General features: G+C 45.3%; 1 protein-coding gene across 6 annotated transcripts; it reads right to left on the bottom strand.

Moving 5' to 3' along the window:
• Positions 1–7: 7 nt before the first annotated feature.
• Positions 8–27867, bottom strand: LOC108031873 (cadherin-86C). Of its 6 annotated transcripts, XM_044093748.2 has the most exons (13): positions 27788–27862; positions 26684–26995; positions 10922–11664; positions 10154–10237; positions 9939–10064; positions 9726–9875; positions 9543–9657; positions 7151–7343; positions 4836–6153; positions 4636–4784; positions 3867–3957; positions 3214–3404; positions 8–3154 (listed from the first exon to the last, which is right to left on the bottom strand). In XM_044093748.2, the coding sequence occupies exons 3-13, from the start codon at positions 11660–11662 to the stop codon at positions 538–540; spliced, it is 5775 nt and encodes a 1924-aa protein (XP_043949683.2). In that variant the 5' UTR covers positions 11663–11664; positions 26684–26995; positions 27788–27862; the 3' UTR covers positions 8–537. The 6 variants fall into 6 exon arrangements, 4 of the variants coding, with proteins under 4 accessions (XP_043949683.2, XP_016961122.3, XP_016961121.3 ...); XM_017105633.3 differs by having other exon boundaries at positions 26684–27867; XM_017105632.3 differs by lacking the exons at positions 26684–26995; positions 27788–27862 and adding an exon at positions 23479–24332.
• Positions 27868–28000: the final 133 nt, after the last annotated feature.

The raw sequence follows: 28000 nt of genomic DNA, 5'->3' as shown, positions 1-28000 counted from the left end.
ATTGTGGGATTAATTTGATTTATTTGCATAAGCTTACACTTAAAGTATTTACAAAAACTTGCTTCTGGTTCGTTAGATTATATTTGCAAGTGTTTTCAATATGGCAGGCATCTGTTTGTCCGACTGCAGAGTATGCATTACCTTATGTACATACACATTGTTGAATACGTTGGCGGGGCAGCGTGTGCCAGGACCTCGAAGATCGGAGGAGTAATCTCCCTCGACCGAACCAATCTATAAGGTATAACGTTAAATATAAAACTTTGAACTACATCTGTCGGCTTATGAGTAAGTGAAAGCGGCTAACCGATCCGGATCCTAACGTACAAGTACAAGTATTTTCGGTGCACGGAAACGATTTGAAAGTTTCTCAACATCCCGTAGACTACGAATAATGGGGGATAACATATGCTGGCTTTTGGTGTATATTATACAGTATTGCAGATAGTGTTGGTTCGATGATTCGCAGGTAGGGAGCCTTTGAGGCTATCACATATGATTGTTCCTTTTGTAGGGTTTGGAGAGGATCGGATCGTCCTACGAGTACTGCGGCGACTCGCCCCCCGAGTTGATCTTCTTCACCCGGCTGACATCGTCGTAGGCAATGGAGAAGACGCTCTTCTTCTCGGCAATGGGGTTCCGACGTCCCAGGCTGTTGAGCAGCGAGTTCATGGCTATTCCGGAGTCGTGATCATCCTCCAGGGTCGAGGCATTCAGCTGCTTCTGTGTGGGATGGCCCGCTCCCCGCTGCTCCACGTAGATCTTCGAGTTGGACACCTTGACTTCGTTCTCCCGGATGGGTGATGGCTTGGGCTTGGGCCTCGGCTCCTTGCTGGACTTACTGGACTCCTTGCTGGCGGCAGCTGCATGTGGCGGCGTCTCGGGATACATGTAGTGGGGCAGCTTGGTGGGTGCGGCTGGCACCTCCAGGGCGTTCTCCCGTTCGAAGCGGTGCTCCGAGTGCTGGAGCAGTGGGTGATTCGTGTCAGTCTCGATTTTTGGTTTGTGCTGCTTGTTCAGAGCTCGGTCCTCCTTCAGCATGCGACTGCCCTTCGGCGGGGATTTCCTCGGTGCTGGCTCCGGCTTGTAACGCCCACCAGGATCCTCATCCTCCTCCACGTCCTTGGGATGGACTGTGATTCTGGTCTTTGAGACCCGTTTCTCCGCAGCACCCACCTTCTTCTTGCTCGATGGCTGCGACTTGGAGGACTCCGTGGAGGTGCGTCCACTGACGGAGGACTTCTTCTTGTTGTAGTACCACTCCATGTACTTGGGCACATTTCTTTCCTCGGGCTCAAGACCCGCCAACTCCGTTTCGCTCTGATAACTTCGATCGGTAAGGGATCTCTTGGACCCAACTATTTCCGTGGAGGTGGACATGAGCTTCCTGCCGTTCTCCGTGACCGTGGACTCGTACTTGGAGATGGACACTCGGTTGTGTGGTGGCTCCGAGGAGGTTTGCTTTCGGGAGGAGTTCCGCTTGGAACTATCACGTCTGGATAGTCGCGGCATGGCTTCCGGCTGGGAGTCCGTTGGTGAGGGTTTCCTTGGCGCTCTTTTGTGTCCCGCTGGTTGCTCTGGTTCCGCGTAGATCTTCTCCTCCCTGCGGTATCTATCATTTTCCGGCTGTCGGTGATTGGGATAATTAGTTCTGATCACGATTTCATCCCCATCCGAATCCATCGAGTACTCCGTGTCGTCCTCATCGAAGTCAGCGTCTGAGTGCTTATAGTACTTCTCCACCTGGATCTTGCGGATGCTGTGCGATCCTGGACTGGCCAGTTCGTCCATGGAATCGGTTATTTCCATGACCAACTCGCGATCTGATCTGTGGCGGCTGCCTGTTTGGCTCCCCCCGTTCCGGGATTGATCCTTGCGGCTTTCGTCGCTCAACTGCTTGCGCAGGATACTCGTCTTGGTCTCCCTGAGGGGCTTCTTGGGCGGGACTCGCCTCTTCCTCTCCTGCACTTCCTCCTCCTCCTTGATGGGCGTACGGATCTTGCGCTTGACCTCCTCCACCATTACTATTCTCTTGCGAGGTTGCCTAGGTCGTTTCTTCGTCCTCCTCCGCTTGATCCAGTAGACGCCCTCGGGACTGTTTGGCGGATTGAAGCGCACGTACTCGTAACCATCCTCCGACATGGACTCGTCGTTCTCGCTACGTGCTCTCCGGCGGTAGGGTTTTGCATGGGTGATCTCCGTATCCAAGGTGGCTTCCAGTCCCTCTGTCTGAGTGCCCGCATCGCAATCCGTCTGGGTTCCTATGGCCATCGACTGGCCGGGAAGACTCTGTGTTTCCAAAGCCACCTCGTGCTGGGTGTACGCATTCTCAAGCTTCTCCTTCTCCAGAAGAATCTGCCGTAGCAGAGCATTCTGCTGCTTGAGTGAGTTCTCCAGCTCGTGGGTGAGCGACTGGTTGGATACCGCCGGCTGCAGCTGCTGCTCCAAGGACACTCCCTCGGCCGCCTCCACAGGCTGGGTGTGGATGACCTTGACCTCCGGTTCCAGTTGGGAGTAAACTATGCTATTTGGTCCCGATTTTCCCAGTGGAAAGGTGTCTCCCTTCAACGTCGATCCCTGCTGGACTTCGTTGGGCATGGACTGAATGTATGTGGCGCCTGGGACAATCTGGTAGTGCTCCCTGATGATCTGCTTGCCATCCGGCTGCTCTTCGATGAATCTGCGCATCAGGATCTCCTTGCCCGAGTTGTCCACCATCAAGAGCTGCGGATGGGAGAGGTTACCCGCTGGCTTCAGTGGCACATTCACGTAGATATTGTCATCGTCCAGATTCAAGCCGTCCCTGGTCTTATCCCGGGTCATCAGCTGAAGGATCTCCACATTGCCGTCCTTGATGAAGAGCTCCCGCTTGCTCTTGAGGCTATTGTGGGCGGTGTTGAAGTCGATGTCACTGCCCCTGTCAATCTCGTGCCTCCGCATGGAATCATCGTCTATGTGGCGCGCCTCCGAGTCGTACTGCTTTCGCCGGGCGTACTCCTGCCGGTTCACCCGCGTCCTGGTTATGTGCTCCCTGTCCTCCGCCAGATCCCGGTTCTCATTCACATCCTCCATGTATACGTCGCGGTCGTTGATCAGGTTAGTCCTAGAGTTATGGAAGTTAAGATGAAGATCGTCTTTGGCTGTGCGGTTATTTCTGGAAGTTTGGTAAAGATTAACGAATTTTCGGTTTTATATTTTAGACTATGACCATACTTAATGCGAACTCGTCGCTGCTGCTCCTCGGCGGACTGGATGTGACGTCCATCGCCACGGTCCTGGGCCCTTCCTACGTCTTCGTCAAGCTGCTCACGTCCATCGTGGAACTCCCAGCGGGTGGGCTTCGTTCGGGTATCTGGAGGTTTCTCCGCTGACCAGGCATCGCGTCTTCCCATCCACTCTGCGACCTGCAAGATGGTAGGGATTATGTTTTAGTTGTTATGGGTTACTGATGAACCAAAAAAGAACAGTGTTGCTGAGGAAATTAATTATCCATATGAAGCAAAGAATCAAGAGATCTTTTCACTAAGCAGTTGGTTCTGAAAATGTTTTTTACACGACTATTTGTTAATATTAATATTTTACATATGAAATTCATTAATCAAGACTTCCAAAATTTAACAAAGATCTTAATTAAATTATTTTTTAAATTATAACTGCTTTGTGAAATCAGACCTCAGGTTAGATAAAACATGTGATTGATAGAATTCCACTTCCGTAATGTATTTTTTTGTGCAAATTTTGCAAAGTCGATAAGGAAATCAAAAATGAAAAACTTAAAATTGATAGCTTTTGCAATTTGGAATTTGGTAAGTGCGTTTGCATTACGTTTACGACTACAATTGAATTCGAAAAAGTTCAAAATCTACCTGAACAGATTTTGTTTGTTTTCCATTTGCCATTTCCCTATGCACTAGATGCACATCGTCTTCAGTTCTACTGATATTAACTATTCTTTTGCTACAAGAGAAAAATAAAAGATTATACATAGGTAGAATGGTTGTGATGTGTGGTTGATTATATGTAAATTATCCCAGAAGTGTTAAAAATACCTCTTCACCAGTTGATCTTGGGCAATCGGGCTTGGATACATAGTTACATTGGTTAGTTAAAGTCCCATTTGACTCAGTTAATCAACTCAAGTCTGCATTTTCAATTTACAGAATGCAATTGCGTGTTTACAGCTTCAAATATTTATTGGGCATCGTAAATATTTGACCACTTTGCGTATGGGTAGGCAGAAGTATGCCATGCCAGTGTTACTTTTGCAGTGCGGCTCACCCATGACCAATTTAGCATTCGAAAGTCAGCTTTTAATAAATATTATTGCAACCATTAAACCGAGAGGCTTTTTAAATGTGCACTCGTAACGAGCTTTTATGCACTCAAAACAGACAGTATTTACAATTACACAATTTCCATCTTAGCCTTAATCACTGCGACTAAGCGATAGAGTCAATAGAGGCCAGTTGTAAAGTGTTGATAGCTTGGAATAAAAATATTATTCCTCGGAAAAGGAATAAAACATCTGAAAATGTATATGTTATAACTAAGTTAATGTTACTCCAAAGATTACCCAAGGAATTTTGTTATAACCATGTAATCCATTTAATTAAAATATTTTGGTCTTCTACTTACGTCGCCGCCCCGTAGAGTGGACACCAGGAGCATATGCAGCAGAGCAGCAGGATGAGGATGGTCAGGGCCACCAGGGTGGCCAGCAGGATGAGCAGCCAGAAGAGCACCTTGTTCTCGGCCTTGTACTGGGTCTGCAAGGGAGTGAGGGTCTATTAGGGGCAATGAAGCATCGCGATCCCAATCCCCCAGGATTCACTTACGTCTGTGCGGGAGGAGTCCTGCGGCATGATGGCATAGGAGTTGTTGTGCTGGGACAATCGCTGCTGGATCTCCGAAATGTCCACCACCGAGGAGCTGTCATAAATCACGGTGGCCGTCACCACACTGCGCTCCTTGATGCCCGGATTTCCGGCTGCTATGTCCTTGGCACCTGGCTCATCCGGTCGCAGGGGCCGGATATTATGGATGTACACCTTGCCGCCGGAGAGGGCCGAAAGCGTCTCCTCCGTCTTGGCCTTGTCCGGATTGTGTCCCGGCACCACAAACTTCACGGTGCGCTTCCGGCTCTCTGGTGGATAAACGCGAATGGTGGTGGTGGAGAAGCGCACTGGGACGCCCAGATCGTAGGCTCTGGCCGTCAGGATGAATATGTCCGTATCCTCATCCTCAGAGCCCGTCTGTCGACGCCTCCTCGTCTTGGCATTCTTCTTGGCTCGCAGGTTGATCTTCTCCCTGACCGTCAGCTCACCGGTCACCTTGTCCAGCACAAACTGATTGTCGTAGTTGCCGTTGATGAGCTCGTAGCGCACTTCGTTGTTCGGAGCAGTGGCGTCCTTGTCCTCCGCATGGATCACTGCGGCGGTGGTGAAGCCCATCAGGTCGTGCGTGAGTATAAACTCGTACAGGTCCTTGTCGAAAATGGGCGTCTCGTCGTTGACATCGATTAGCTTGAGTATCAATGGCACCTGGGCGCGATTCCCCTCGCCGTCCATGTCCCTGGCCTCCACGTAGAGATGGTACTCGGGCATGACTTCCCGATCGAAGCCGTGTTTGTTGGTGGACACCGTGATCAGCCCCGTCTCCGCGTCCAGATTCAGGGAGGTGTTCAGATAGCCCAGAATGGCCGTGTATCGCACCTTGCCACCCAAACCGGAGTCCGGATCGGTGGCCAGGACTTGGACCACCTTGGTGCCCGCCGTCATGTTCTCCGGCAGCTCCACGGAGTAGGCGGGCTGCTCGAAAACCGGGGCATTGTCGTTCACATCGTTGATGTACACGGTGACATTGACCAGCGCGGAGAGATTGGTGGCCGGGCCGAGTTCCTGGGCCAGCACCTGGAACTGCACCGAGTGACGCTGCTCGTAGTCCAGCAGGGAGTTGTCCCGCACCCGGATGAGGAAGCCCGCACTCCGTTCCGCCACATTTGGGCTAATCTCGAACGTGCCGTTGTTGTTGAGCAGCGTCAGCGAGAAGACGCCGTTCTTGCCCGTATCATCGTCGTAGACCCGCGGCACGTAGGGATCAACGAACGTCAGTGCGGTGCCTTGGGGGGCGTTCTCGTCCACCCTCGAGACGTAGCTGCGGGAGCGGGAGGATCGGAGGAAAGTCGTGAGCCAGAGATTAGCATGGGGAAAGAACTTCGTGAACGCCTGTACGCTGTTGTAAAGGCGTGCGACAAGCTGCCTCTACAGTCGTCAAAAAAAGGGGTCAGTCTGTCTGATTTTTTGGGGGTCTAAAAGGCAAACTTGCTGGATCTTAGGGTAAAAATATGTCCAACTTAAGATATTTCTTGTAAAATATTTTTCCTGGATAATTCAGTCATTACAACAAAAAAAAATGTATCTTTTAAGACCATATATTGTTTTGGTGAGACACCTTACAATAGGTTTATAAGAACATTCTTTTGCTTGTCCAAATATATCAATTAAAGAATCTTTTCTATCACTATTACTTTTCCCTGTTCTTCAAAGTAAACATTGCAAATGTTTTATTGAAATCCTAACTTTAAGCCGAGAAGTTCGGCAATCATTTCATGATCCATGGCCCCTCTTCAGCCTGAAGACTATTCATCATTCGAGATCGCTTTTTTTGCGACTGCAGCTGGACTCGCAGTTGGCAGTTTCCAGTTTGTCGGGAATTCGGCTGGCTGGGACGGACTCGAGTTCAAAGTTAGTGCGCATAAATGGAGGCTGCAGTCGCTGATTTCAGCAGAAGAGTTTATAGTCCTCGTCTTCGACTTGGTCGTCTTTTAAGTCGTCGCCTTGTCGCCGTCATCGTGGTTGCCTATGCCAAGAATTTTAGGACTTTATGCTAATGGACGCGGCTAAAATTTGTTGTTTGTGTTGGTCGCAGCTCTGTGGTGTCTCCCCTGTTTGGGGTTTTGTTTTTTGGATAGGCAACATCACTCCTACTTCTCCAAATTGCACTCGGAGGGAGCAGGCAACAGGCAACAGGGAACAGGGATCCATAGTGGTTAAGCAGGTTTGCCCTTCAGTCCCCACATCCCCAAAGTCTGTTCTTTTTTCTCAGTTTTTATACCCCCCGGCTGCTGCGATGGGAACCTGCTGGTACTTACTGATCGTTCTCGAAGTACGGCGGCGAATTGGTGCGATCGGGCAGAAAGAACGCCAATTGGACCGTGGAGGCCAGTGCGGGCGGCTCGTCACGACCCACCTTAACCTCTTCCGCAATTACGGTGAGCAGCACCGGATCACCCACATGCGTGATGAAGGCAATGTCCTCGAGGGGTCGCATCAGGAAGATCTCACCTGCAAGCCAAACAAAGCGAGGCATTGATTAATTGCAGAGGTCATTTGCGGGATGTGAAGGTTAATACCAATAGCTAACTAATATAGCTTGTTCAATTGTGTAGTTTGTATTACGTTTCAATTATTTTTAAAAATATCATTTATATAATATCATTTTAAAAATATTATTAAAAAAATTGCATAGAACACATAGGTTTTGAGAACAATACTAACATTCAACTAAAGTCAATCTCAATTTGTAAGAAGTCCAAAAATATTTCTAACTTATAGTGCTGGGCTATAAAAAAACATTTTAAATCTATTATAGAATAACATATGATTTTAGAAGATAGACAAAATTCAATTATTTTGTATCGGTTCTACATAACATCATAACATAACATCATTCAATTAAAGACGATCTGCATTTTTATGAACCCCAAGAATACTGCCAACTTATAGCTTATATGGTTATAAAAACCAATTGAAATTTATTATGGATTAACTTATCATTTTTGAGGACTAGCAAATAATATGGTACTTTCCTAAATAATACAACTAAAATGGTTTTTCCCTTAGTAAGTTTTCTTTGACATTAGCCACCGTTTATCAGAAAAGACCCATCACTCACATCCAAAGGCAATTATGAAGGTCAACTATGGGAACTGCAGTTCTTCAGGCCCTGTTCTTATATTTCACATTTATTCCCGGGTGATTTGCGTACTGGAAAAACTCAAAGCTGCTGGCAGCTGTAAATGCTTAGATTGTGCCTGCTTTTTTTCTTTGCACCCAGCCGTCATCAGCAAATCTGATAAATGGTGCAGAAAGTCAGTAGTTCCCACGCCAAGTTCAGCTCACGTTGATTATGCTTTTTTGCCAATTTTTTATTGAACGCTTTTTTCCTGCAGTCAGTCGCCTTGTACTTTTTCCCGGTTGTCGTTTCGCTGGCTAATATGCAAAGATTCTGCGCAGCCCGAGAGTAAAGTTTCCCAGCCATAGACTTTCGGCGGGATTAGCCGAGATTCTCAAGGTCTGGAGCAGGCTGATTAACCCCGCCACCCACAATTTGAATAACTAATAAGCCCGGAGGAATACATATATTTATGCGTTATTGCCGTTAAATAATTATTTCGTGTCTGCCAGCCTAAAAATAGGTACCGCACTCCTAATAAACCCGGCCAGTGGGAATATCGAGCAGAAGAAGGCTGTTAATTGTTTTGCCCCAAAGGGATTCCAATTTGAAATTCATTTGGTGGAGCCAGTAAACTGTGAATCTCCATGGCAGGCAGAAAGGCAGGCCTCTCAAAGGCCGTTCGCCGTTCGCGCTTCCCACTGCACATGGCTGAAAAGAAATAGTGGGTTGAGTAGGGGGCGGAGGAGTTGCAGCAGTTTGGGGGGCAGCTCGAAGACAGCCTGGCCATTATATTCGACGGGGGGAGGGGGAGGTGGCTGCTTGGCCTTATAGCCAAAGTCATCAAAGTGCTACTGCCAACGAGACGAGACTAGCACGAAACAAGGAAGTCTCTTGTGGTGGTTTGGGCCAAATTGCGGCACAGAACTTGGCCGCAACGAACGGGTATTGCCGCTGACGTCGGAGGAAGTTGGCTGGAATCGCGATTCCCGATTCAGAGGGGCCTTCAGGCCCCTGGGGCGGGCCGGGGTGAAGATGGGCTTCTATCTAACGAGTCTGACGACAAAGCGGGTTGCCTGACTCGGCGACTGCCTCCCAAGCCACCGCTGCACCGCTGCACCACTGCACCGCTGCACCACCTGGTAGTTATGTTAATATCGGTTACCTGACGTTGTTCTGCGGCTTATTCCTCGCCTTGTTGTTGCTCTTGCTGTTACCTGTGGTCTCTGATTTTCGTCCAATTTATTTTGCTTGCTTTACTTGTGGTCAATATTTTTAAGTCCGCTGCCCATGCGCAGACCATTTTTCTTGCTTCCTGCGACTATATTTGCAAAAGCTCTGGGGCCCCTCAGCCACATCACATCTCTATGGGAATCTGCATCGCAGAGAGCTGAAAATTCAGCACTATCTATGCACTATCAGTGTCCCATGAAGATGTTATCTTATTTTATTACAGTGGACGATGGCGAGAGTGACTATTATATAAGCATTCTTAGTGCCGAAGGAATTAAAGTGTGTTATCTCGGTGATAAATGTTTCAGCCTCGGAAATTAAGTATTCTTCCGCATGGTAATAGATCTTTTACCTACCGCTGGTTTCGTTGATGTCGAAGAACGAGGTGAACGGATTGTTCTCGGAGACCAGGCCATAGCGAACCTCTCGGGGATTGCCCTTGTCGCCGTCCTCAGCATGAACTTGTAATATCTAGGTAGTGCCAATATAAAATACTAAATATGAAATACTTATGAGATATATAAGGGGTATAGCTATACCTTATCGCCTGGCAGTATGCCCGGGGGCAGTTTGGTGACTGGCGGAGCAGACGTAAACACTGGCGGCTGATCCTGAACATCCTGGACTATAACCACTATCTCCATTCCCGCTATATTGCGGCTGTCCTGACCAGGCTCAGCATAGGCATCCTGCGGGCAGTACATAATATCACTAATTATATCTGCTACAAATACTTAAGATGCACCGCTCACATTGGCTAGTATCGTTAGATGGTACATGGCTTGCTTCTCAAAGTCCAGTGGTCCCAGGAGGAAAACTGTGCCCTCTGTGGTCTCGGAAGATACGATTTTCTGTCTTATGGCAAACAGCGGAGAACCCTGTTGGCGAAGAGTACGGTCCATAAATCATAAGATCCGCTGGGTTAGTAGGGGTCTCCAACTCCATCGGCATTGCCTTCGCCACTTACCCATAACTCGAGGTAGACTGGTTTTTGAAACAGCGGATTCTTGCGGGCAATTACGTAATCCAATTCCGTGCCGCGTTTAGCATCCTTTAAAGATAAATCGGGGTTGAGGCTTATAGCTTTTGATGATATTTCGGTTCGGGGAAATTACACATTTGACCCTGTCCGAATCCGATGTAATTTTGCGCCATAACAATGATTATCGTGTACGAGGATCGCTTATGAAAAACGAATAGCATCTTCCCATTGGGAGACGTGCTTCTAATGGCTTATCTGATTACTGCTTCATTAAAGCGGCTACACTGGGAGGAAGTGGCTAAGAATGGGTTCTAGATGGGTTGTAATAGGCAGGTTCCTATTCTCTGATAAATGTATAGAGTTTTTTAAAGAAATATTTTTAGGATTAAATGATCATTAAGCTAAGATCTACCTATAAAAACATTAACTTTCTACTGCCGCTATATTTCCTATAGAAAACCTTCCTTGGTAATTGCATTTATAATGAATTTCCTCTAAAGACCAATAATAATATATTTATAGTAATCTTTAAGTAACCAATAGCCAGTAGTATTCCTAACCAAACCTCATCCATAGACACTTTTCCACTCCCTATAGATGGACATTAGAACTTTTTCCAGGTGCCCATGGCCTCCCCTCGTCGGATGTCTGCACGGGCGTTACTTGTAATTGGTAATTGAAACGTTCTGACCGTGGGCACATGTGGATGGGCCTGTGCATGGGCATGGACATGGGCATGGCCAGAGTTCTCACCTCGGGGATCATTATGATGCCGGGCTTGTGCGGGAAGATGAGGTCGTGCGGCGTGGTGAAATTGGTGGCCGTAATTGAGCAGAGCTGCGTGGTCATGCCGCCCTTGGTGTCCTTCACCGATACCTGGAAGTCGTAGTACCTGCCCGGCTCCAATCGCCGCTGGAGCACGATGTTCGCCTGGCACACCGAGTTGTACTTGGTGCAGGGTAGCGATTCCACCTTGACGGTGGAGGCGCTGGCATCGCCCACGAACTCGAAGGTCAGCGGATAGTCGAACTCCTCGTCGGTGGCACGCAACCTGTAGATTACCGAGTTGACCTGTGCGTCCGCCGGCACAAGAACCAGGCGCATGCGCGTGGTCGGATCGAACTTGGGGTCCGCTCCCTGGACGTGATGTGGACACAGAATGCCAATTAGGAGGCTGATTGTCAGCAGTCGATAGGCGGTCATTGCGCCCAGCCAGGGACCAATCGGACCCAGTCGCGATGGCCAGTGGTGCTGGATCTGCTGGTTCCGATGATGATGATGATGATGATGATGATGGTGGTGCCGGTAATGCTGCCTCAGACGATTGTGGTGGTGCTGGTGGTGCGGGGAGGTAGCTGGGGCGTAGTAGTAGCATTCCCTCTGCCCACTGGGCTCCTCAGCGGCGCTCGTCCCGCTGATCGGCTCCGTTCCCAGGCGGCAAAGCGGGACATGTGATCGGTTCTTCTCCGGCTGACTGCTACTTGTGGAAGCCATTTCTGTAATCAGCGGGGGAAGCCGAAAATGAAAGAGGTTTAGTATTGGGGAAAGAAGTTAGGGAACTCTTACAACTAATTCTGCAGTGCCAAAAAGTACCGAAATACATTGAAATAGTTTAGAATAACATTAAGAGAGTGTTTCGGTTTATAAAACAACATTTGCTCATCCTGGAAATTATGTTTATGATAAGAACTAATCAAGTAATTTAAAAAAAAATTTTGTTTAATATGTTTGGACTTATAAAAATATGATCTATTGACACTTTAAATATCTATTAATATTGGCTTTTCTCCAACGACTGGAGACAACCTTTTTTTGACTTATTAACTACTTAATGTTGTCCATGAAATTAATAACTAAGCTAAGCTAAGCTAGAATAAATCTTGAAGCCATTTGATTTATTAAATATTATAATTTGAACTTGTAAGCTTATGATTGATCACAAATTGCTATTAAAATATGTCACCAAATGTATTAAATGTATAATATTCCTACATAACATTACAAATTTAACTTATTTTTGATCAAGAGCGGCAAATTGCCTTTCTTCCGCTGCTTCTAAATTCAAATCAATTATGAAATGTTACGTAAAGGCCCTGGAAAACCCCAAATTCGAATTTCCTTGCCACCAAAATCGGTAACCTTGTTCAATTAAATTACAACGCAGTGCGTATCGAATGGATGGTGTTAATTCGGGGTTTAGAGGCAATTCAATTAGGGGACCAATTTAAAGAAAGACTTGTAATGCATCGTCGTGGATCGATTAAATGGTATCGGGCCATCTGATCCGAATCTGTGGTCTTTCAAAAGGTTGACTTGGGGAAACGAGAGTGGTTGTGCAACGCGCTGACCACGGCCTAAGACCGCGCCGAATCATCGTCCGAATGCATAACTTTTGTGGGCCCAGACGAATCCGAGCCCAGAGCCGGGGGACTGGACTGCAGTGGGAACGCCTGGGATCGGATCGGATCGCTTGGGGTGTGCAAGTGTGAACTATGCAGTAAGGTTTTCAAGTTGGCGTCCGGTCCGCGAGACGGCTGAGTGACCAACTTTCATTTTCCGTTCGGGGCGGACTGGGCAGCGCTACGAAATCGAATTAGATTTCATAATTAATACACTGCAGCACTTTCATTTTTCCCCAAGCCAGAGCCAGAGCCAGAGCCGCAGCCATAGCCATGACCAACAGAAGAGGCCAATTTGTACGACTTAACCGCAGTGGCTGATAAATAATGCAATTAAGAGATCTACGACTGCTTATTTGTCGCACTCCCCGCTCTGTTTTTGGCACTCGGCGAACAAAATGCCCAAACAGCCGGCCGAGTTGTAATATTATTAATTAACAAAATACCCAGGCCTTTATGCAATCGCTCTGAGCGGCGACTTTTCACAGCGATTAAGACCAGTTGGTCAATGTTTTTCCGCCGCTTGTACTTGTATTTTTCTCCATTTGAGTGCCATATACTCGTATGTGTTTGAGCCAGAGAAATGAGCGCGCCGAAAGCGTTTTGGCAATATGTTGAAATGGGCATAAATTATGAACTTAACACTTGGAAAGGTTACGGCTCTCCTAATTACTTTTGTTGCGCGGAAAGAATGGCCGCCATAAATCGATTCATGAAAAGCCTTTCCATCGTTGTGTTTTAATGACCTTTCGGAATTACCTCACTTTCTAGCCTGGTTTAAAGGGCATTACTTTCTCACCCATCAGCCAAATTTATATTAATTAGTCATAAATTCGTTCGCACCAATTAAAACTTCTTCGGTAGCCTGACAAGGTGCTGAAATAACCCAAACCCCTGATCTTCGAAGTGAGCAGGGTCTCTGGGCAAATTAAAACTAATATGACAACTTAATAACTTTCGTTTTGTTCCAGCTGAATTATACTGCAGTTGAAAGATCGTTATCAAGTCGTAAAAAGACGGGCAGCCAGTAGCCATAAAGCTGGGATGACCTTTATGTAACTTGTCGCAATTAAGAGACCCCAGATGAAACGTCGATTCATCCGATTCACCGAGAGAGTGGAGTGGGTTGGGTTGTCCGCACATGAGTATGTGCCACTCGGCCGAAAGAAGCCCCCCTTGTATAGGAGATAATTGGGCTGAAGTTTCGTTCTCGAGCCGCCGTCATATCATATCGGTCATCGTCATCATCGCGGGCCAAGTTCTGGAATTGGTAACGCGGTCATTCAAGCGGTCACGTCTCGTCTGTCTAAACGCGAAAAATTTTATTACGTTTAATCATGTGCGACAATTACAAGCGGTACTTTAGACGCATTTCTCCGAGACTCTTTCGAAACGTATCGCGCTCGTTTCTGGTCTACTTGCTGCTGCTGCTGCTGCTGCTCTTGGCCGGCACTTATAACTCGTTCTTCTAATGAAAATTCCATAAACCCTAGGGAATGTGCCTGTTCTCGCTTTTTTCCCCTGTACCAGGTACTTGGGCGGAGATGAAAAGACAGCAGCAGCCGCAGCCAGCGTAGGAAATCGAGATATAGATCGCGACGGCTTTCGTTTTCTTAGCCCAAATTGCTTAAATTGGTAAGTACAAATAGCGTGAAAGATGATAAAACTCGGAGCGTAACGCTGACACAAATGACAGCGGACATTAAACGGTGTTGAAATGACAGTGTAGGGTCTTTCGTTCTTCTGTTTTTTGCACTTATTGGCTGGCAGGGTGCCTGGGTGCCCAGCACCCGGCAGTTGAGCAAATTGAGGGGCTCGGACGCCGACATCCAGTGGCAATCGCGGGACACAGGGCAAAAAGCGTCCGTTCTGGATGCTCGATTACAGGAAAATCGACCGGAGCCTGCAGACAGTAGCCGCGGCCAAATCATTGACCAAATCCTGGGACTGCGACTGGGACTGAAGCCATTTGCTGGCCCTTAGCGTTCACGTGTGTGCTCCACGTAATTACCAAGCTGGCAAGAGACCCAGAGCACTCGCACAGGAGTGGAGGTGAGGCACTGGGAGAAAATGCTACCTAAAGGGTAAAAAAAAATCATAACAAAAGTCCAACAGCATTATATATTATTTTTATTATCTATAATAATTTATCATTAATAAATACGTTTATTAAGTTATTTTTTATGCTTGTTAAATGAACCTAAATTTTTTAGATATTGTTAAAACTTTAAAGTGAATCATGGATCATTGATTCAATATAAAGCATATGTTTAACATCTCAAATTATTGTATAAATATAAATATTATTCATTTTTTATTATATAAAATAAGGTTGTAAGATTGTTTATTTTCTTAAAGATCTCATCATTTCTTTTTTTCGTTTCTGTACCTATTCAAGTATATGTAAGAGTATATCTTCATACACTAACTACATATCTTCATACAGTAACTAATATGTTTCGTAGACCAAAAAACGTTTCCATTTCCTTATACTTTGATCGATTATATTTTGAGCTATTCCTATTTTTCAGCATAATATACTATTTTTAAGGGAATACGTATCTTACTTTCAATGTAGATATCATCAGAAATATGCAACTATTATTTGTTCTATAGATAAATAAATACCTAAATGAGGGAAAGAGGAGAAGACAAAACTTAAAATATTTTCCCGACATTCCTTGAACGATGGTATGTTAAAAACAATGGCATCTTAATAAGGGGACCCCATCCCAGAATTTTCGCCCAGTGCAGCAGAGCAGCTCCTTTTGGCCCGAAACGAAGCGAACCGAACGGAACGACGGCTGCTTAAATTGCGAGCTCAGACTTTTTGCGAACAGCTCAGCTCGGCGGTGAGCTATTGGCAATCCGGTTTTCGGCCGTCTCGGCCGTCTTGGCCGTTCGTGCTAGCTGTATTTGCCAATTTCCAGTTTGTGCAGCTGCATCTAAGTGGCATCGCCGAGTCCTTAGCCACAAGCCAATGACCAGTTATGTCAGTCGGATCCCAGGCAGCCCGAGTTGGATGTTTGGAGCTTGGAGCTCGGAACATGGAGCACAGAGCTCGGAGCTTGCCGTTTGGAGGCGAGGCTATGGCCACCCGACACCCTCGCTTTTGGTCGCCAGCGTGTTGCAATATTTTCTGGCTGCTGCCCGCATTTGGCTTAGAAAGGCTGCAGCATAATGAATCTGTGTTATATATGCACACTGGACAGGGGGACTGACTGGCCTGGGTCTGGCTCTGGCTGCCCCGATAATGCATTCATTTGCAAGTACGAGTATATCGGAGGCCAGGCCCAGTTCGGTTCCTATGCCAGTTCCACTACCAAGTTCCCAGTTTCGCAGTTCCCGGCTGCGACTGCGGCTGCTGTTGCTGTTGCGCAACAATTGTAACACACAATATTTGTGCCATTTGACCGAATTTCTCTCAACACATATAGCACATTCAGCAGTCAGACAGCCTGCCTGGCTGGCCAGCAGGCCCACTTGGCTACCACTGGCAATGAAGTTGGCCCGGTCTCTGGATTGGGCCACCATCTCGAGCTGGATCGGCGGCCAACGCCTCGATGTTTCGCTACGAGCTCCACGCTATTTGTTACTTCTCCGCCCGTCTATATATAGGATTAAACAATCGTTCACATAACGCCGCGGACTCGGGCAAGACCACATTTCTCCGCAGAAAGGAGTATGAGTCAGTTGAATTTATTACCACCCAAAATGGCTTAATTTGTGCTGCTCAGAAATGACTTCGAGATGGGGGAGCACTGGGGAGCAATATGGCCTGCTTCTATGGCCTTATTCCCCATTGATGACCCAATTTAAATTTGTTTGATACGTTTTAAAATCTTTAAGAAACTATAAGGGATTTATTTCTAACTATCTTATATCTTTTATCTATATAAATCTAATTTATATCTTATATCTTATCATATATAATGATGATAGAAAATGCCAATGATATTCCCTTGTTTTGAGAAATGTTTCTCTGAACTTTCTTCCCAAGATTCAAGTTCCTGAACTGTAACATAGATCACTGGTAGTTACTTTTCCATTTCCACTTCTATTTCCTGTTAATTTAAGGTCCGGTTTATAGTCAGCCATTTCAATAAAGGATATCGACGTCGATAAAAAAGAACCATCAAAAAGGTGGATTTAAAGCAGGAAGCTAGAAATGAGAAAGTGGCAACTTGAATGCTTTCCACTTTTATGAAACAGTTTCGTTTTTATGGGTTGACAATCGCCAGACGGCATACTTTGCGGTGTCCCAAGTGAAGGGTATGTAAACTTCGACCCGCAGCCCATGACAGATGCCTTCCTGCTTTTGGGCCAGGTCTGTGGTCTAGTCCCCAGTCTAGGCTGCGGTCTACAGGCTATAGTCTGTGCTCCATGGTATAGATATAGTATCCCCACTCCAAAGCAGGCGCGGCGGAGCCCAAAGCTCGTGAGTTCACTCTGGAGCAAAACAAGATTTTGGGCGTTGTTCAATTTTCGGGCTGGCCTGGCTCCGGTTCAAAATCCAACTGCAACTTCCACGGCACGCAGCTTCGTGAGCTGTGCACTTTTGTCTCTTTTTTCGCTTTGGACCTGGCTTGGATTCGAACTCGGACCGAGAGTCGGCTTTCGGATTCGGGCTGGGCTGCCACTGCAACCGGCTGCGACTGCGCCGTGGCTGCACACAAGTAGAATGAAAATTTGTGTTGCAAATAAAGTTGAACCTGATGGCAAACTAATCTGCTTCACGACAATAGAGCTCGCAGCCAGACAGCGGGCAGCACCAAACTGCTGCACTGGGGAAAATTAGCTTGAAGTGGGAAATGGACTGGTTGAGTTGGTTGTTGATTTCTCAAATTTTAAGTTGCTTTCATGGCATTGTATATATTGCGGACATTGGTCAAGAATACATATGCCAACTATTTCGAAATTTTTTTACGATTTCAACATGGTATTACTTTTCTTTTTTTAACAAATACTTTTATTGTCTCGCCCAAAACACTGATAATTTTGGGTGGACAATTATAATTTTTGTTTTTTTGGCCAAAAACCTATATTTTTCTTCCCCCTTCTTTGGTGTAAATTGGTCAAAAAAAGTCAGAAACCTAAAAGGCTGATACCTTTTTACAAGGGGTACCACCCTAATTTTTTACGAAAATGGGACCAAAATTAAATTTTTTAGGTGTGAATGCCAGTTTATTGAAAATTTTATTACGAGTTCAACAAGATATGACATTTTATTTTTTGATCATTACTTTTATTGTTTCGTCCAAAATACTGATGTTTTTGGGCGAAAATTAAAACTCTAGGTTTTAGCCAAAGATCGATATTTTTCTTCCATTTTTTTTGGTGTAACTTGGTCAAAAATGGTCTAAAACCTAAAAGCCGCACTGTTTTGGAAAGCCAATAATCTAGACAATTGATCTGTGTCATTTTATAGCTGATTCAAAAAACTTACATTTTTTCATATTTTCACTTTTTTACAAGGGGTAGTAACCGTAATTTTTTACGAAAATGGGACCAAAATAAAATTTTTAAGGTATGAATGCCAATTGATAGGAAATTTTATTATAATTATTATTAGGTATGTCATTCCATAATTGGACCATTATTTTCATTGTTTGTCCAAAATACTGATGTTTTTGGGTAGAAAAGTGAGATCTTGGTTTTTTGGCCAAAATCCGATTTATTCCTTGACCTTTTTTAGTGTAACTTGGTGAAAAATGGTTCAACACCTATAAGCCACACTGTTTTGACCAGTTAACGAAGTAGATAATTGATCGTAGTAATTTTCTGGCTGATTCTAAAAACTTTAAATTTTCGGAAATTTTGAGTTTTTTTACAAGCGGTAGCATCTTCTTTTTTTGCGAAAATGGGTAAAAAAAATTTTTTAGATGTGAATGCCAGTTGATAGGAAATTTTATTACGAGTTTGACAAGGTATAGTATTCCATTTTTGGCCTTTACTTTTATTGTTTCGCTCAAAATACTGACATTTTTTGGGTGAAAAATGATAAAACAAGCATAGCTGAGCACCCTTTATTTCATTATAATTCCCAAGTGCTTGTTTGCTAGGAAAAACATGCTTCTTGACTTTATCGCCTTTAAGAAACAGGTTTGAATTTTTGAAATGAGAAAAGAGGTCTTCAACCTGAATGAAAAATTCTCCCGCAGTGCAAAAACTGATCCTGTTAGCTTTTCATAAAGTACCCGTGTTCCTTGAATTTTTTCTCAGTGCAACCGCCAGACGGCGAAGGCAGCTAGCGGCGCAGACTCGTAATCAACGTTTATTTCGTGGTTCGTTCGTGTCCCCCATGCGACCGTCGACCGTCCTTCACCAAGCTAGAAGCCCCGTCTATCCTTTCCTGTTTGGACTTCAGGGGGTGGGGCACTGGGATGGGGATGGGGATGGGGTTTGGGGCTGGGTCTAAGCTGGGTCTGTGGCCTGGGCTCTGGAACTGTGACTGTGACTGGGCCCAAGCCCGAACGCGAACCCAAACCCGCCGGCCGTTTCTTTCCGTCTTTGGGCTTTTGTCTGTCTGTCAGCTCGTCAGCATACTCGCGTACATTTATTCATGTATTCGCAGTCGATTTTTGCAGTGTACGTACATATCTGCATCTATAAAGTTTTTATTGCCGCAGCTGCGGGCGTGTTTCTGGGTGCGCCTCGCTGGGTAAAATAAATACGCATAAAGGCAATATAGCTGAGCCAAATGGAAACAACAGGGATAACAACTACTGCATGTCTGAGAACGGCAGCGTTTTTAATATATTATTCCTGTATTTTAATTGCGGCCCATAAAGTGCTGGGCAAACACTGATTATTCAATCGCCTGTGGGAATGGTTTATCGATGGGCTCTTAAAACCTTTGGAAATTTAAAACCAATCTTAAAAGATTTGGAATTTATCTAAAGGCAAACGTGACTAGGATCCTAGGCTGATGTATAATATAAATGACCTATCTAGGAATTTATCTGCAAGGAAATGTGGTTAAGATCTTAAGCTGATATATGATATTTTCCATGCTGATAACTGTGAAAGTAATTACAAAGCTATCCATGGCTTAGTGGCTTTTCAGGGTCTAACTGGTTTCTTATCTGCGAATCAATGTTGACTTAAATACCTCAGAGCTTTCTTAGAATTTTCTTTGTGGCTTGTGAATTCTTGGCAAATACAAAAGTGTGTGCCTTAAAATGTGGTTGAGCAAGTCTTGAGGTAATTTATATATTTTAAATGCGAGTTAGTTTGGGAACATTTGCTGAAGCCAGATCGTAATTACTAAAGGCATCATTTAAATTGTTCCTAATTGAGAATAATAACACTGGCACTTATCACCAACATCGGAGATATGTACGTGTTATGGATGACTGAAAACTTTTTTGTTGAACTATGGCCGTTTCCCCAGATTTTTTAATTCTCGTCGGGGCCGACTGTGATGTTTTCCTTTCATCTCAACAATTCCAAGCACTTGGCTTTCAGCGTTTTTTTTCGCCTTTGTTTCAGTCATTTTCCTATAATTAACAACGAACGCACTGCGGCCTAGACGAGGTTCATAGGCTCTAGTGACTGAGAAACTCAGAAACTCTGTACAGATACTGCACAGAAACCTGGCCTGCAGTTCACAGTCGATTGTAAATGAAGAGCACAAACAATGTTTTGTTTGGGTCCCCCAATACCCTCGCGTTCAGCTGCAGATTGAACTCGGATGTGGCTGGGATGCGGATCCATGGAGGCCCAGACCACGGGGGCTGGACCACAGACTATTCGATTAGTCGGGGTGCCAACGCCAACGTCTTGGATCTCGAATCGGGTCTGATGGGTATTAAGAAACCCCAACATCATCGTCATCGCCCGCGCCTTCTTCTATCGCCCCGACAACCGCCTTTCGTTCGTCTCGCCTGTCGACTCTACATTTTTGTATCCGTCATGCTGCCGCTTTGTTTTGGGTTCCTACGATCCTACAATCCCTACCAAAACGCAGCGAAAATAAAATAAAAATGTAAATAAAAGACCCCAATGAATGCAATAACAGCAATCCCAGCGAGCAGCGTCATAAAATGGTGCGTGGGACTTGACGGCGAAGACAGATACAGAGAGATGGCTGTGCCTTTGGTTCCAGTGCGGGCATCCGCAGAGATCCAGTGATCCCGCGCTCCAAAGACCCAGAGTCTCCTATTCCGCCCGGGGCGACGCGATCGGCGATCGCCCATCCGATCCTCCAGCGTGTTGAGTACTCAAATTGAATCTCGACTTTATCGGCACCCAGCCACGGGCCGCTGGCAGACACGAAATTAATTGGCTTAATTTATGTGAACTCCTATAAGAAAATGCACTCAAGGCACTGGCACTCTGGCAATCTGGCACTGGCACTCTTTGCCCAGTTGATTTACATTTATTTTCGCATTGCCAGCGCGGTTTAAATACCCATCCCGCCGACTTCTAATGCTTGTTTGGATTGCAGTAAAGCCGCATCAACAGAATCAGCCAGGCTCGTTCCCTGGGAGCCCGGCCATCCATCCACCCGATCTGATCCTAGGCAGTGGATGCATACGGGTACGTAAAAACGCCTTTGCCGTTGGCCAGCCTTCGGTTCGGGCAGCCCAGCCGGCTCAGTCTGGATTACCAACCGTCAACGGATGAAGGAAGCCTCGCAGACGGCCAGACAAAGACTGTGACTGATGGCTGGCTGGCGGAGCAGAGGCCTCTGAGGCATTACGACACTGGGAGAAATATGCAAACTATAAAATAAATACTCCAAGTAAAGAGGAACACCAAATCTTTCATAGACAAGAATATTATGAAGTTTGGTAAAAATATTAGGGATCTCTAAAACTAATTTATAATATATATCATAATGCTTTATAATGATATCCTAATACCAGTCTATTTTTAACCCATTTAAAAAGCAAAATATGTAGGTATTTATGTGAACTGCCTTTTCTTACATATCTTACTTAAATAAGGATCTCAAAATATATAAAAAAAAATTTTTTAATATTCCTATTAATTTTACATCCATTGGACAAGTAGAATTCAACCACCTTTTCAACTTTTAAAGGTTAAAAAATCACTTAGAAACAAGTAACGATTTGTATTATCGGAAATAACACCTTAAAAATCAATGAAATAGACTGAAACTCCTGTTTTGCAACGCCTTTCTCTCAGTGCAAGGCAGCCACGATTCGGCGGGGGATTGGAGCGGAGGCCAGGGCTGTTTTGAAGAACAGAAAATCTATTTGCAGCCGTTGTAAGGGATCGCCGCGTCGTTGTAGGCCATAATTGCTCTCCTCAATAAAGCAAAAATTTATTTCCACTTTGGCAAATGGGACGCGCTGAGAGTTGGCCAAGAGCGGTGCGAGACGAGTGCGAGACGAGCGGCCTGTTGACTTGGCCCACAGACTGCAGCGGCGACATTGTGGGCGTCGAGCATAAATAAATGTCTTTATGTGCCTTCGCGCGGTTATTGTTCTTCATTCTGCATGCGGTCGGTCGGCCGGTCGGCTTGGCCGGGTCGCTTGGCCAAAAGGCTTCAGATTCAGTCTCCGAATTGTGATTTTAAGAGCCCGGTTGAACGACACTTTAACGACTCCAGGCTGTTGGGCAAAGCGTCGAGAACTAGTCGCCATTACGACGAGCCGCAGTGGAGTACGTGGATGTGCGTCCCGTTGCCTCGCAGCAATCGAAAGACTCAGGCAACGAACGCGATGTAATTAACTTTAAGCGTCTCCGTCCTGGGGCACTGTTAATCGGGATGCAGCGATCGAATGGCTTTCCAGTAGTCTAATTTGGCGTTTTAGGAGAGGCCAACAGCCTGCCCCCCAATTAATAAATCTGTGAGCTCGACTCGACTCGGCTCGGCTTGTGGAAGAAATACAAAATAAATCATAGACCGTCGACCCATCTGACAGGCCGACTAAACGACTATATGCCGCACAACGCATAACTCTGCGGCCATGCGGCCCCGTATGAGTGCACCCCTCAGCGGCGTGTCGGATTTTTTATAAATGAAAGCAGCCGGCAGATCGATGGCCGGGAAAAGTTTGACTTTCGAGAACTGGGACCAACTGCCAAACGCGGCACGAATGCACATTTTCGATGCTCAGGCACGCACGGGACGGCGCATAAAAAAGAGCCAAACAGCCATTATGGATAATTCTGCAGCATAAATTTTAAAATGCCGCAAAGCTGTCAATTTTGGCACTGCCCCGCGTAAAGTGGGTCAGGCAAGGTCGCTCCGATGTTGTTGCTGCCACTCAGGTAAGTGCCCGGGTATGTAGTTTGCTTTGCTGTTTGCTTTTGCGTTGGCTGGTAGCCGTCGTGTTTGCGTGGCTGCAGATACATAGATACACATATCTATATAACTGCCGACTAGTTCCTGCAGAAACAGTCGCTACTTGCTGGCCGCAGATGAATGTGCCATGTACATCGTTATGTAATCCATCAACATGGACCGACCGAGCGGGCGAACGGTTTGATTAGATTCACCATATGGCTGCATGTTTCGAGTATTTATGGGGGATTATCCCCCAAATTAGATGCAAAGTAGGTGTTTACTGGAAAATCATCCAGAGAGATCTCAGATTTCGGGAAAAAGGTTGGAAAGATGGGGATAGTTTGGGAATCTGTTGAAATACGAGCAGCTATTAATAAGGGATCTTTCACAGCACAGATGATTTATCAAATATTTAAAATGTATATACTCAAAGGTTATAAAATAGTTAGAAACATAATATAGAGTAAGTTAATTTCCTTTATATTTATATATTTTTAAAAATGACCTAACATAATATTACAAAGGAGAGTTATTGTTACCACCTCCACCTTTGTAATTTATTATTTTATCCCGTCAGCAGAGTGTGATTTATATATTTTCTCCCCCTTTCAGTCGATTAAAAATGTACAAACAAACTAGTTCAATTATACCTTTTGAATGGTTAAAAAGCGCTGCGCTGTGAACTCCAGTGAAAAATCGTCGTATCTTCACAGTCTGACTTTTAATTTCAACTTTCCATGTGGTCGCCTTGTTTATGCAACCCGAATTCGAGCACTTCACTGATTTTGTGTGTCGTTTGTAATCAAGTGATTGACATTTTCGGACTCGCACTGAATATTAATAGTCGGCGTCTTGAAATCACTGCAGCACATTTGGGGGCTAATTTAGAGGCACATTTTTGAGCGTCTTTCGTGCGTCTGTTTCTCTTGCAAGCCAAACTATCCTTCCGCGTCCAGCAGCACGTCTTCAATAAATCGTAGATGTGAGGCCAGCAGGCAAAAACCGAATGAAAATCGAAACCGAACCACTGCGATCTCGGTGATCCGTGGTTTCTAAGCTGCTCAGATAACCAATTTGGTGCTCCGCTCGAACGAACCCCCAATGACCTTGCCTGCGGATCGGATCAAAGTCGATCGATCGGCTCGAATTTAATGGGGATCTCGGGAGGGCAGACCTGTCAGTCACTACTAGGAAACCATTCTTGGCGTAACTCGATACTGGCGGGGATTATTTCGGGAACCTGGCGAATTCGCTAAACGTTCTTTTGTCCGATTGTTCGCTTAAAGTGGGGTCTCCGGTTGCAAAACTCTGAAGCATGTACAGCAGCGTCAGCAGTTCACCGTCCACATTAAATTGCCGCAATTATACCACTCGACTCGACTCGACTCGATCCCGCTTTCAATTCCGATTCCAATTCCGATCGCGATCACGATTTAATCGTGGGCATAGGTAGGGCCGATCCGATCCGGGTCTGTTGTAAAGCGCGCCGACGACAAAGTGCTACTGCCGCCGCCAATGGTCCGGAAAGAGTGGCGAGCTGGACTAGTGGAGCTTATCTGGACGGGGAGAATTCTCCGCAGAAAGACTGCAGAAAGCCGGTTTCTCGCGCTCGCTCTTCTCTTTGGACAACAAACCCAGAGGCAGAGCAAACCCACTCTTGTTTTTGTGGGAGCAGCTCGGTAAACCCGTTTCGCTCGCCGGTAGGTACAACAACATCACAGCCGGAGCCACAGCCACAGCCACAGCCACAGCCACATCCATACCACATCCACATCCACTCCAATGAACCTTGATATATTCCCAATAATAAACAAGCCTGAGAACTATCGGAAGCGGACGAGTCCGCAATTAATCCTGCAGCTCTTGTGTTCGGTTGCGTTCGCACATGCAAATGGCGTTTCTTTCAATTATTTAACAGCCAGTATTGGCCACAAATTTGCCCCGGCTTATACAATAGGTAATTTGTAGCTTTTTTCGTGACTTCAAAACACTCGGAATTAAGCCATGAAGTCGTTGCAGCCTGTTATATATCGGTGCTTATTTTGGCGATTTTATTACCATTTTTAAGGCACAAAATTAAAGCACATTGACGGTTTCACGCGAAGAGTAATGTATTGTCTGTTAAAAAAACCGCATTATATCTTAATCTTAACGATGTTTTTGTATCTCGAACGTAATAGTTCCGTTTATGATGCATTTTAAGTTCTGCAATTGAGCTCATACCTAAGGTCTATGTATCCGTGCTTTTAGGATCTTAAAGGTTTGGAAAACAAGTGACTGATTTAATGGCTTAAAAAATATATTTATTATATCTAAGTCTTGAAAAATTTCAATTTATCTCAAAGATAGTAGCTAAATTTATGACCCATTTAAAATTTTGTAAGGGATATCGAGTTGACACTTACGGATTTCGTTGCATGCCTAAAAGGTTTATGACTCCTTTAATAAAATATCTTTACAGGTTTTGCAAACTTAAAGGTATTGATCGAAAGGTTTGATTTTATAATATTGAAAACAAAGTTTATAAGTTTATCCTAATCATTAAAGATCCACTTTATTTTATACATAACAGTTCAATTTAGTAAACCAATTTTAGATTCGTGAGAAAAACTTATGGTAACCTTTTTTTTTATAGGCTAAAGATTTCTTATAAGGTGTTGATTTAATGGTCTCATTTAATATCTTGTAATCTTTCGAAGTGAGTAATTTGGATTTGGCTCCCTGCCGACAGGAAATTATTGTAAAGGTCATTCTTTAAAGTAGCTGCCCAGAAACCGAGCCGTGACTATGCTAATACTTAAAACCTACATGTTTTCGATTAATGACTTATGTAAGTCTGTTTAATTAATTTGGTTGAGAGCCCCCGCCCTCCGCCACCCCCGGAACAAATTAAAACATTTACAGAACCAATGTTTTTCGGCCTGGTTCCGCGGCGTCGGCCCGGAAAATGCTACACACGAAATTGCAGTAATTCGATCATGTTTCCAGCTTGTTCAATATGTGTAATCGTGTTCTGTGCTATTTATCTTGTGACCTGCATCTATGCAGCCGGCAGAGCGCCGGGGCAGCCTATCGTAGGTACATTAAAATATTTTTCCACTACCGCTGTCTGCTGTCTATAGGATATTTATACACGGCCCAAAAAAAAAGGCTATTCAAAAAAAAAACACAATGAGGGCGGCAACCTAAACGAGTTTACCGAATCCCAGGCCCAAAACCCAAGACCAGAACTCGGAGCAGATGTTGAACCCATTCCTCATATTAACCTCCGCGTGCATGGAGGTTTTTCTTTTCGGCTGCAGTTGGAAAAACTTGAGACTTGGCCCGGGGGCCCACGTGGTGACACACTTTTCCAGGCTTTTTTTTTTTTTGGCTTTTTGGGTCTGTCCCTGTTAGTCACGTCTCTGGATGACGAAGCTCTCCAGCTACCCGGACTCTTCCAGGCTCCTCGAATAAGGTCAACCCAATAATGAGGACGACGTACATGGCCCTGGCTCTCTGGCTAGATGGTCTATCCGAATGCCATTGGGCTGGCTACGCCCTAGATCGAAGCCACCAGTTGAGCCTGGTTTATGGGTTTTCGATTAGGCTTACCTTGAACACACCAGCACTTAACGGCACCTAACCTTTTTGACCTACAGATATTAATTTCGACGATGACGACGGCCTGACCTTGCGACCAGGCGGCCAAAACAAACACAGACGACTCCTTAGACCCCAAGTCCAGGGGTCCGTATCGAATGGAACACGTCAAAAGTCGATTACCATTACCATTACCATGCATACTTAAGTGCGAGTAAATATGTGGGTACTTAGGATTTTTCCAGTAAGTTTAGAGATTCAAATGGTTATTACCTCATTTTGTTTAAGTTCCTTAGTTAAATCCCGATTGGCTGCGCTCCATTATCCCTCGAAGCTGCCTTGGTTAAATTTAAACATTTTAGCTCTCCCTTTTTAGCAACACAAGACAGCAGTAAATCAAATGTCGTGTTGTTATTCAAAATTCAATATTTGCCATAAGTTTGGGGCTTTCACTGTCATGTTAGCTTTATCCGCAGGGAAGTCCAGATATATGTGTAGATATGGCACAAATCACGCGATGCGCTTCGGCAGCGCCACTCTGAGCTCTTTGACAGCCTGCAACATGTGGCTCCGGATTGTTAGAACCTGCAATGGATTGCTGCAATTTCGTTTTATTGCCTCTTATCAGGGGCTTTTCACCAGCCAGTTCCGAGGAACTCAAGACACCGAAAGCCAGCTACTAAAGTGAATTGAAAGTTTTCACACGTACTCGCCGGGTACACACTCGGGCTGATGCTCCATTTAGGAAGCCAGCTCTGGGCAGATGGCTTATCGAGGTGGTCTAACGAACACTTTAGCAGAGGGCCAAATCAAATTCGGCGGAACAACAACCTCGGCACCCAGCAGTTATAGCACCGTCGCCACTTTCTCAAATTATTTTTAGGTATTTCTAGGGTAATCAATAGCGCGAGGAAGCGGGGGCCAGAGAAAGAGTTCACCGCCTGAAAATAATTAATCTGGCCTTTGTTGAAAATTCCCAGATTCGGTTGTGGATTCGGCCATGTGGCCGATTTTTCGCTCTTCTGACAGCCTTGTCGTGTTCTTTTCTGTCCGCCAAACCAAGTTTATTGACCCAAGTAATTTCACATGCGTGCCTTTAAACTGATGTATCGGGGAAATAAAGCTATTGGTTATTATATTCTACGATTTTTTAACACATTTTAATGATATAACAATATCATTTTTTAATTGTATAATCATTTAGCACTTGTCTGGTTACAGAAAATAGAAAAATCGCGTCACCGCCAGCAAGAAAAACGCGCGAGCGACCGTTGGGCTCGAAGTCTTGACCACGTCTAAAGGACTTTGGGTTTGATTTGCATGCGAACAGCCCCTTCGACGGGGCCTGGAAAGTCGTGGGTCGAACGAAATTACAACCTTCCCCTGAGAATGTCCGGGTAAATTAATGAATTAAGCCGCGATTTATTCGAAGTCCGGTCCTAAGTGTACGCTCTGGCAAGGTGTTTCGGCGAACCAGAGGCCAGGGCGGCTGAATTGTGACTCCGGCGAATGTCATTGAGACACCCTAGTCCAATTTGCATACATATTCCCGAAGTGACCTCTCTCTATTTTCTACTTATAGCTCTAACG

The sequence above is a fragment of the Drosophila biarmipes genome, chromosome 3R (genome assembly GCF_025231255.1).
Source record: "Drosophila biarmipes strain raj3 chromosome 3R, RU_DBia_V1.1, whole genome shotgun sequence".
NCBI classification, from domain to species: domain Eukaryota; kingdom Metazoa; phylum Arthropoda; class Insecta; order Diptera; family Drosophilidae; genus Drosophila; species Drosophila biarmipes.
Note: the sequence above shows the minus strand (reverse complement) of the source record. Positions and strands in the feature narration are given on the sequence as shown.